Source organism: Pongo pygmaeus, chromosome 7 (genome assembly GCF_028885625.2).
Source record: "Pongo pygmaeus isolate AG05252 chromosome 7, NHGRI_mPonPyg2-v2.0_pri, whole genome shotgun sequence".
NCBI classification, from domain to species: Eukaryota; Metazoa; Chordata; class Mammalia; order Primates; family Hominidae; genus Pongo; species Pongo pygmaeus.
In genome coordinates, this window is record NC_072380.2 from 115,515,161 (window position 1) to 115,526,591 (window position 11,431).

Here is an 11,431-nt window from a genome sequence, read left to right on the forward strand (position 1 = left end):
CCTTTTCTCTGTCATTGGAAGCAACATCACAAACTCATGGAGGCTTCACAGAGGTTTTTCTTTAGGGATCTGGAGTCCCCAGTGAAGCAGAGGAGCCTAGCTAAGAAGTGCAGGAAAAATGATACTGGCCACTGTCCAGAAGTTTCTGTGTGTTTCAGAGTTTCTGAGGGAGATGGTCTTTTCTCCTATCAGTACCGCTTCAACCACACCCATGGCTCTAGCCTCACCTGCAGTTTTCGGACTGCTAAATCTTCATCTGTAGCCAGCCTTCCCCCGACCTACAAACTCACATACCTGGTTCCTACTGGACCACTCCATGTGGTATTTCCTAGGTAACTGACACTATCACCCCAATCTCAGACTCAAACTCTCTAGTTGCCTTGTAGTATATGGCAGCAACATCTGCCCAGTGATCCAAACCGCAAGTGTGGTAGTCAGTCATTTTGGAATCTTCCTTTGCCCTTGTACCCCCCTCCCCCCACCGGCCCCCTGCCTGCAATAGTCCAATCAGTTGTGTCGTTTCCACCTTCCATAGTATTTGGTTGAACCGTTAAAAATTGCTGTTTTGTAGGTCAGAAAATGGTCAAATATCTACAATTTCATATGGTTAAATCTACTCTCCCCACTCCCCCAAGACCCACTGCCACTGCTCCAGCTCTGACTCCCTCATCCCTTGCCTGGACCATGGTAATTGGCCCTAGCTGGTCTCCTTTTCTCGTCTCATCAGTCCTCCACATTGCTGCTGTTTTCATCTTTGTGACATACAAATGTGTTACTTCCCTGTCTAAAACCCTGCTTGTCCCTCCCTATTTTGACTGCCTGCCCCCAACACACACACACACACACCCACACACACCCACCCACCCTCTCCTTGTACCCTATGTCTCAGCCATATATGTATATATATATAGTTTTTCTTTCTTTTTTTTTTTTTTGAGACACAGTCTCTCTCTCTCTCACCCAGGCTGGAGTGCAGAGGTATGATCTTGGCTCACCGCAACCTCTGCCTCCCGGATTCAAGTGAGTCTCCTTCCCCAGCTTCCCAAGTAGCTGGGATTACAGGCATGTGCCACCACACCCAGCTAATTTTTGTATTTTTAGTAGAGATGAGGTTTCACTATGTCGGCCAGGCTGGTCTCGAACTCCTGACCTCAAGTGATCTGCCTGCCTTGGCCTCCCAAAGTGCTGGGATTACAGGCATGAGCTACCACGCTGAGCCCCAGTTATACTTATTTCTGGCAATTCCTCAGATGCACCATGTTATTCCACATCTGTATTCATTTGCATATGGGGTTCTGACTGGAACGTTCTTCTCTTTTTTGTCTTTCAAACTTCCACCTGGTATCACAACTTTGGTGAAACTCCTTTGAATCCCCTCAGATAAAGTTACTAATTCCCCAATGTATCATGTATATTTTCTATTGCAGCACTTACAACTCTGTATTGCAGTTACTTGTGTATGTCTGTTTCCTTTTCTAAACCCATACCTGGAGATCAGGAAATGCTGTCTTAGTTTTATACTAATATCTAGCAAGCGCTTGCATTACAGAGTCTCAGTACATGTTAAATGACTACAAGTCCGTTATATTAAGGACTCGTGGTTTATTTTTTAAACAGTTTTAAGAAATACCTTTCCTTAGGGGAAAGAGGGGAAGCAAGTGGCTTTTATTTATTTTTCATAATAAGGTGGCATAGTAGGATTTAGTTATAAGATAAGATGGAAGTTTTATCTTGGCTTTTTTCACCATCAGGATTTTGAGTAAGCCATAGGAATTTGCTGCGTCCCAGATCTCTGCACAATAGCTAGGAACCTGCTTAATAGGTAACCTGTTCATTGACACAGGGCCATGTCAAGCACCAAATGCTTTTGGAAGGGTCTTCAAAACAGCAAAGTGTGGATAAGTTTAAAAGATTAGTATGATAACGGTAAAACATTATTTGTGGCTCTGAAGTAGCCTGTCAAGTTATATTTGGATTTGTTTTGATCTCAAGCAGTTCACACATCACTGAGTAAATCTTGGCAAAGCAGAAGATCCTTAAACGGTTTTTTAAATCGAGCTCTGTCCACTTGGTAGCTGCCCTTCATTGGGTTTGATGGACACCAGGAGCAAGAATTAAGGGTAATCATTTTGAGAAGATGATTTAACAGTTTAACAGGAGGTTCTAAATCCAGAGTACTTGAGTTTTCTCTGCATGTCAGCGATTACAGTGATCAGTACTCCCAGAGGTGTCTGCTGGTCATACGCTAGGGAGGTGCCCCTGCTGACTGGCTGACGAGGAGTGGGGTAGATTCAGTACTTAAAGCCATTCTATGATTAACACTGTAATTGCCTCCTGAATTTACTTGGCTAAACAGGTGGTTCTTAGGCTTCAGGAAAAACTACACTTGCTTTAAACATTTTTTAAATATAGTATCTTTAAATTCTCTAGCATTCCTCCATTTGGTAAAATTTCCTTTTTCTGATTTCAGAAGTACCACATTGTAAGTAAAAACTAAACATTAAAAAACAAACAACCAACGAAAGGGCACAAGGACCCTTTTGGTGGTGAGGGGTATGTTTATTGTCTAGATTGTGGTGATGGTTTCATGGGTATATGCGTATGTCCACGCTTCAGATTATAGACATTAAATGCGTACAGTTTTCTGTATAACGATTATATCACAGTAAAGCTGTTTAAAAAACACTAAACATTAGAAGACCTCCAGTGTGTGAAAGACAGAAAGGAGAAGAGATTCCGCTGAGTAACATTCCCCTGCCCCAAGGTTATCACTGTGGAACAGCTGCCTGTGCAGCCTCGTGTTCCTCCCATGAGGACTTCTATACAGGAGGCTCTATAGGTAAATTCTGAAAGCCAAATTTGGACCATACTATCACAAGCGATGCCATTCACCCTTCAAACAGTGGACTTTCACCCAAGGTATTACAGATTTAAATGACCATTACAATTTCCTGGCAGTTGTATCTGGAAAGGTCTTTCTAGTGATGTCCATGGAGCTGTGACTGAATGGAAGTTCTGACCTCACTGGGACCTTCTAAAGCCTAAAGTGGAGCCATGAGATGCATACAGGCACATTTATTCAGAGATTATTTAGACAGTTGTGTTTGTCAGGTGTTTTTTGTTTTTGTTTTTGTTTTTTTTGACAGGGACTCACTCTGTCACCCAGGCTGGAGTGCAGTGGTGCAATCTCAGCTCACTGTAGCCTCAACCTCCCCAGCTCCAGTGATCCTCCCACCTCAGCCTCCCGAGTAGCTAGGACTACAGGCGTGCACTATCACGCCTGGCTAGTTTTTGTATTTTTTCTACGTACACAGTCTTGCCATGTTGCCCAGGCTGGTCTCAAAGTCCTGAACTCAAGCAGTCACCCACCTCAGCCTCCCAAAGTGTTGGGATTACAGGCATAAGCCACTGCACCCAGCCTGTCAGTTTTTGATTGAGAGGTGTCATGGGAGCAAAGGAAAGATCCAAGGTTTGAGGTACTGGCAATGCAGAGAGGCTGGGCTGGGCCTCAGTGGGGCTGAGTTGGCCTGGAGAAAGGAAGAAAGAATTAGGCTTCCAGAAAAGAAGAGCGTGCTTATCAAGGAGACACTGGAAACAAAGCAGCCTGGCGCTGATGTTGGTTGAAAAGTGTGGTCTTAGCGTTTGGATGCTTTACTGGAGTTAATGTCTAATTTTGTTGGTTAGTAAGAAATAAATGTAGAGTGTTAAAGTATCATAAGCAAAATAAATCATAAACATTCAGTGTCTTCAGTGTTTGAGACAATCCAGATTGAAAAGCATTGAGGTGATTTGGGAAGGGCTATTATACCCTACTTTTCTCTTCCACCTGTTTCTGAATTTTGCCCTTAATATGAAAGACAGCAATTCGTATAAATCTTTAAATGGACTTCTTTTTTTTTTTTTCCATAGTGTTCTTTCAGAGGACCAAGACAGTTACCTGTGTAATGTCACCTTGTTTAGGAAGGCAGTTGATGACTTCAGACACAAAGCCAGAGAAAACAAGTAAGATTATTGTTTTTTTGTTTATTTACTTTGTTAGATCAGCTGTATACAACGTGAACAATTTTGGTTTTTTTCCCCAAATTTAGATTCATTGTTCGTGACTTCCAGTATAATGAAGAGGAGATGAAAGCAGATAAAGAGGAAATGAACAGGCTTTCTACTGATAAGAAAAAACAATTTGTATGTGTTTTGCATATTTAGTATTATCAGTACTAAGCAGAAGAAAAAGTGATATTGCTTTCCTTTGATTTAAAAGAAAGTAAAAATCTGCTTTGGTTTTAAGACATTTGATTTTAGTTTTTTTTTAATTGAATAATTAGAATGAATTTCCTCTAAAGCTTAACTATTCTAGAGATAACTATTCTATTTCTAAGAAAGCTTTCTTCTAAAGCTTACGTCTATCTGAGATAGAATAGAATAGATAGAATAGTTATCTTAAAATACATACTTAAAAAGAAATTACTCCACCTAAATTCATATCAGATATTAATTTTAAATGCAGTATTCTGGTTAATGTCCTTGTAGGTGAAGGGCGATTTTAGTTAAGTAACAAAGTTATTTTCAGTAAGACTTTTCACTTTCTAGAGGCAGATTTTTTCAATGCCTCAATCTTTTATTGAAGCAATTTGTATTTAAGCTGTTGGAGAATTGGTGTGTTCTAGGTGTAATGGGAAACGAGTGGAATTGTGAAAATCAAAGATGGTGTTAACTTTCTTGCCATCTTCAAGTGTGGGATTACTGTGAAGACTAAAAGCTTGTTTGGAAAGGGAAACATAATGAGTGAAAATGTGTTTCTCTTAATAATGTAAGAGGAAATTAAGGGAAATATTGAAAATTATTTCCAAGTACTTTATAAACAATATCATCTCAACTAGGAGGAACCTCATTCTAACGAAGTAATGTCAAAATAACCAGCTTTTTAGGGAAAACCCAAAATCCTTTTAAAAAATAGATATTTTGACCAAAGATTTTCACTTTGTTTTGCTATCCTTTTGCTTAAATTAATTGGTTGGTACATCCAAATGAGCCGAATAATGTTATCCAAGGAAGTGTTAGCTGAATTGTTAATGTATGTCTTTTAAGTATGGAGAGAGGAGGTATTTGAAATCCGCTTAATCCTACTAAATATTTGAAGTTTAAAAAGAACTTACACTACATAATTTAGAATGTAAAGAGGTTTTAGATGTCTAGACCAACTCCCTTTTTTACAGATGGGAAAACTAAGAGCTAGCGCTGTTAAATGACTTGCCTACATAACTGTTTATCTTTGTTACTAAGAAGTTGTTTGTAAGTTGAATTTCATTTTGCATGTATTAAATGTTTTAGAGTGTTGTGTAGTGAATTCAGATCTTTATATTTTGATTTTCAAACCTAAGGCATTTCTATATTTTGTACCAGTTTAACTACTTTTATTAAAATATATACCTTTTTCTGTGTTAGTGAATTGGTTCAATGCATTTTAGTGTCTGTTGAGATCACTCTGTAGTGGCGAACCTTTTAATCTAATTTAAGGTAAAGTATCTGAGATAATGAGAATAATAGTGAAACATGTAGAAAGTGAATTATGCGACTTAATTCTTCTATAGATTCCTAATAGGTAGTCACTTAAAAAAATATTTGGTCTATCTAATTGCTATTTCTAAGACCAAATTTGTGGTAATTTTTTTTTCTTTTTATAGGGACCTCTTGTACGGTGGCTGAAAGTGAATTTTAGTGAAGCATTTATTGCATGGATTCACGTGAAAGCATTACGGGTTTTTGTTGAGTCTGTTTTAAGGTAAAGAAAGTTAATTGCCAAACTTGGAACTGAAGAGTTCATAGATTCCTTACATTGGACCTCTTTATTATAACACAGTCCGGCAATAGGAAATTGATTTGGAGAAACCAAAGGGCCAATCATGAGACAGAGGTTGTCAGTATCATCATACAGCTTATAAAATGCATAATTAGTCTTGTTCTTTAGCATCAGGTTTAGAAAAAGGGATTTATGCTGCCATACCCTCAGGTTCTTTTTCTTGTGTAGGTACATAAAAGTAGATTAAATATTAACCAATATTTGTTTAAAAGGAAGATCCTTCAGATGTTTTATATGTCATTGGATACATAGTATGCTAATGACTTATTGAAATCATTTCATATTAACCTAGAGTATTTTAATATTTTGAGATACTTAAAAAATCATATTCTGTTCCAATGTATGGGTTGCTCATATTAGAAATAGTTTTAAAAAACCCCAAACTTGGCCGGGCCCAGTGGCTCACACCTGTAATCCCAGCACTTTGGGAGGCTGAGGTGGGCAGATCACGAGGTCAGATTGAGACCATCCTGGCTAACACAGTGAAATCCCGTCTCTACTAAAAATATAAAAAAATAGCCAAGCGTGGTGGCACGTGCCTGTAGTGCCAGCTACTTGGGAGGCTGAGGCAGAGAATCACTTGAACCCAGGAGGTAGAGGTTGCAGTGAGCCGAGATTGTGCCACTGCACTATTGCACCACTGCACTCCAGCCTGGGCAACAGAGCGAGACTCCGCCTGAAAAAACAAAACACAAAACAACCAAAAAAACACCCCAAAACTTACGTGTAACCACGCTTACTATTTTTGGATTTTTTCAAATTTTCAAAGTAGATGTGGGTAACCTCATGCTGTTACCATAAAAGTATCTGCTGACCTTACTTATTATTTCCTGAGGATATTCATATATTACCTTAAAAATTGAATGGTAAGCCGGGCGTGGCGGCTCATGCCTGTAGTCCCAGCACTTTGGGAGGCCAAGGCGGGCAGATTACGAGGTCAAGAGATTGAGACCATGCTGGCCAACATGGTGAAACCCTGTCTCTACTAAAAATAGAAAAATCAGCTGGGCGTGGTGGTACGTGCCTGTAATCCCAGCTACTCAGGAGGCTGAGGCAGGAGAATGGCTTGAACCCAGGAGGCAGAGATTGCAGTGAGCCAGGATTGCACCACTGCACTCCAGCCTGGCAACAGTAAGAATCCGTCTCAAAAGAAAAAAAATGAATGGTAATTGAAGTAATTCCTAGTAATTGGCATAGAGATTTCTAGTGGACAGTGAGGACCAAAGGTTTGCATTTCTGTTTATATTAAAGTTTTTTGTGTATATTAGTTTCAATTTCTATATATATTAGTTGAACTTGTAATGGTAAAAGGAGATACTCTCTCCCCGTTAACCGTGATTAAAAAGTATGAGAATATTTGCTTTGAAAAGAAAATCTCTTTACATGTTTGCTTGTATTGCGTACTGTATTTCTGCTTTTTTGTAAGGTATGGCTTGCCAGTGAACTTCCAAGCAATGCTACTTCAGCCCAATAAGAAAACTTTGAAGAAACTGAGAGAAGTATTACATGAATTGTATAAACATCTAGACAGCAGTGCAGCAGCTATTATTGATGTAAGTACTTATTAGCCCAGTAGAGTAAGAATTGAAGTGAATTTCAGAAAAAAAATGATTGAAAGAAGATAGACAGAAAAGGGAGAGTAAGTATGATACTTAATCATTTTTTATTACTTTGAGGTTCTCAATTTGTTATGTAAACATAGTAATTTACATTGTTTACCCTGTTTTATACTAATTATAGCTGTGTTTTGCTTCTTGGCATTTCTACAAGCTAGTAATTATCTTGCTGTGTATCAGATGTTTATAGCTGTAGAAATACAGAAACCAGTGATACTAGTTATTTACAAAAACTATAAATTGCAGAGAGGAAGAAAATAAGCAGTTATTTTAATTTTATTTGGTAGAGTCAATAGATGAGTATTTTCAAGGTAGGTTCATTTTTCTAAAATGGCATAGCTGGGTGTGGTGGGACATGCTGGTAGTCCCAGCAACTGAGGAGGCTGAGGCGGGAGGATCACTTGAGCCCAGGCCTTCGAGACCAACCTAGGTAACATAGCAAGACCGCATCTGAAAAAAGAAAAAAAAAGACAGACCAAAAAATGTGTATATGTGTTTATATCTCCTTTTAAACAAAACTGTTATTTTTTAAACAAAAGAAAATATAAACAGAGTTACTTGTGTTTTTTTGTTGTTGCTGTTTAAAATTGTAGTGGGCCGCTGGGTGTGGTGGCTCACGCCTGTAATCCCAGCACTTTGGGAGGCCGAGGCGGGGGGATCACCTTAAGTCAGGAGTTTGAGATCAGCCTGGCCAACATGGTGAAACCCCGTCTCTACTAAAAATACAATAGTTAGCTGGTCGTGGTGGTGGGCACCTATAATCCCAGCTACTCGGGAGGCTGAGGCAGGAGAATCGCTTGAACCCGGGGGGGTGGTTGCAGTGAGCCAAGACTGCGCCACCGCACTCCAGCCTGGGTGACAGAGGGAGACTCTGTCTCAAAAAAAAAAAAAAAAATTGTAGTGGGCTTTTACTTTATATTTTTGGTTTTAAATATCTTGATTTTTTTTTTCTCTTTAAAAGTTTAGGGTGGATGGTAGCATCTCATGTAGGCATTAATTAGAACTATGAAAAATCAGTTTTTCTTGATAGAAGGAAATGCAGGAAATGACTTGCTACACTTTTTTTCTTTTTCTTTTCTTTTTTTTTCCGAGATGGAGTTTTGCTCTTTTGCCCAGACTGGAGTGAAGTGGCGTGATCTTGGCTCACTGCAGCTTCTGCCCCCTGGGTTCAAGCAGTTCTCCTGCCTCAGCCTCCCGAGTAGCTGGGATTATGCCTGGCTAATTTTTGTATTTTTAGTAGAGATGCGGTTGGCCTCCTTGCTGAGTATTTGTTATATACAAAGTGTTACTTTAAAGGTACTACTGGATATGCACTCATTCAAAAAGCTGGAATATGTTCCACAAAGATTGGTTCCACAAATATCTTTTGTTCCACAAAGATTTCAAAGTGTGGAATACGTTCCACAAAGATTTTCTGTGGAACCTTGGCCTCCCAAAGTGCTAAGATTACTGGCGTGAGCCACCTTGCGCCCAGCCGACTTGCTGCGCTTTCATGCAATTGTGGATAAAATGAGAGGTATAATTATTTGATACATAAATGTTCTAGCAGTAAATTCTTATGCATATATAATAAGTGTTATCCTTGCTTGTTTTTTGTTTTGCGGTCAGATCTTGCTCTATTGCTCAGGCTAGAATGCGGTGGCATGGTTTTGGCTCACTGCAGCCTCAACCTCTATGCTCAAGTGATCCTCCCACCTCAGCCTCCCAAGTAGTTGGGACTATAGGCACACAGTACCACTCCTGGTTAATGTTTTTATTTTTATTTTCTGTAGTGATAGAGTCTCACTGTGTTGCCCAGACTGGTCTTGAACTCCTGGGCTCAAGGCCTTGGCCTCTCAAAGTGCTGATATTACAGAATAAGCGTTACTTTTAAATCATACTTGCTTTATTTTTACTCCATGTTTTGTAAGTCTTGTATCCCATCAACTCAGTATTCTAAGTCCAAGATTTAAAAAATTAATTTTTACAGTATACATAAAAAAGATTGGTGGGATCATGCTAAATACATATGCAGTCAGAATGCTTGAACCTGGCTTTACCAGTCACTGTCTGCGTTTCCTAGGAGAAGTCAGTCTTTCAGATTGTTTTCTCATTTGCAAAATAGGAATAATGTCTAACTCAGATAAATTAGCCTTAAGTGCATACATTTAGCCCAGAGTAGATGTTCAATAAAAAGGTAAATGTTAATACTTGCTTTCTTTTTGTGAGTTCTGTAAATACAAAATTGAATAACTGTCTGTTTTTTCCATAGGCTCCTATGGATATTCCAGGTTTAAATCTGAGTCAACAAGAATACTACCCCTATGTGTACTACAAGATTGATTGCAACTTGCTGGAATTCAAGTGAAAATGGGCTCCTCCCCCGGCAATCCTGTCCTTGTGTTGGTGTGTGCTAACAGAAATAAGTTGCAGTATGGTCGTACTTTTAACTCTAGTATCCTTTGCTTGCTTCTTACCCCCTTTCCTAGGTGAATTCTCCCACAGTGGTCTGTAGCTCAACATTTTCTTTTTAAAGGAAAATATATATATATATTGTTTCTTTTTATTGATCAGGTCTGTAAATGTGTACTAAAAAAAAATCAGAGTTTATTTATAAACAGAATAGTTTATTTAAAGAGAAGGTCTTTTCCTTATTGATATCATGGTATGCATTAATTCCATTTGTTACTATTGTGCACAAAAACCCTGTTCGCAGGGGAATGGTGTAAGCATTTATACTGTTTTGTTCACTGTATTTAGTAGACATAACTGTTGAATAGTTACTGAATCATGATGTAAAGAATATGTGACCATCTTCAGGTATGGGATATCTGAATGTTTCAAATTTCAATCAATGAGCACTGTCAACACCCACAGGAGAGAATAAAATTACCTGTGCAAAGGTGTATTGTGGTGTGTGTAACTTAAGATTACAGTTCTGTTTGAGAGTTAAATGATGTCATAGCTCACTTGCTATGCTACTTCCAGGATTTTGTTATATGCTGAGGTGTAACCATTTGTGTTGTCTGACTTTCATATGATTTAATTGAGCCAAATTTGGGTCAGAACACAAATTTGAAGATTACTTTTCAGTATGTGATGGGTATTTACATTTGAACACTAGAATTTTAGGTCTCTCAAATAATTAAGAATAGGGCCAGTTTTGAATAAAGTCTAGCAGAACTATGCAGCTTTAGTCATTTGTTTTGTCTAAATCTGTATTTTATGTGTTGTCTTCTTAAGATCTATAATTTTGGCATTTATGTCATTTGTGACATAGTCTGAAAATAGAGACATTGTTGGCCTTTAAAATCTCAGAAATGAATGACTTAGTTTAGTGTCCTGAAAGAGCTTTTAAAAGAGGATTTTGTGGCAACGTTTCTCTTACTTTGTACTCACAGGTTTGCAAATGGGAAAAAGAAGTTTGCATTTCAGTTTAGGGGCATATCTAAGCTATGCTATTCCCTTTGGAAAATTAGCCTCCAAAATCTTTTGTTTCAAAATTTTATATTATTTCATAAATAATTTCAAGCAAATACAGATGTCCACAATGTAGAACATGAGAGACCGCCTCCCTCAATTTCCACCTCCCAAGGGAAGTTTATGTATTTTTCTAGGCCCTTTTCTATGTCTTTACATCTCTCTGTCTCTCACACACTCACATATACACACACACAGTTTATTTTCAATAAAATAGGATTATACTACACACATCCTGTCACTTGCTTTTTTGCTTAATAGTATATCTAAGATAATCCTTTATGTCAACGAAGCTAGAGCTACCTCATTCTTTTAACCGGCTACGTGGTGTTCCATTGAGTGTCTGCCATCATGTGTTTAGTCGAGTGGATGGATAGTCTGCTTGTTTTTAGTTTTTGCTCTTAACAAACACTGCTGCAGTCAGCATCCTTGCACAGATTTCTGTGTGTACTTGTATTAGTATTTCTGTAAGATCCGAGAAGTGGAATTTGTAGGGTCA

At 38.5% G+C, this 11,431-nt stretch overlaps 1 protein-coding gene across 1 annotated transcript in view; it reads left to right on the top strand.

Annotated features, from left to right (window-relative positions):
* ATP6V1C1 (ATPase H+ transporting V1 subunit C1) overlaps nucleotides 1-10,648 on the top strand; it is a 48,649-nt gene extending 38,001 nt beyond the window's left edge. Inside the window, exons 9-13 of the mRNA XM_054498655.2 lie at nucleotides 3,910-4,002; nucleotides 4,089-4,182; nucleotides 5,682-5,779; nucleotides 7,284-7,410; nucleotides 9,725-10,648. Coding sequence (XP_054354630.1) covers nucleotides 3,910-4,002; nucleotides 4,089-4,182; nucleotides 5,682-5,779; nucleotides 7,284-7,410; nucleotides 9,725-9,820 — 508 coding nt within the window. The 3' untranslated portion in view covers nucleotides 9,821-10,648. The remainder of the gene's footprint in view (nucleotides 1-3,909; nucleotides 4,003-4,088; nucleotides 4,183-5,681; nucleotides 5,780-7,283; nucleotides 7,411-9,724) is intronic.
* Nucleotides 10,649-11,431: the final 783 nt, after the last annotated feature.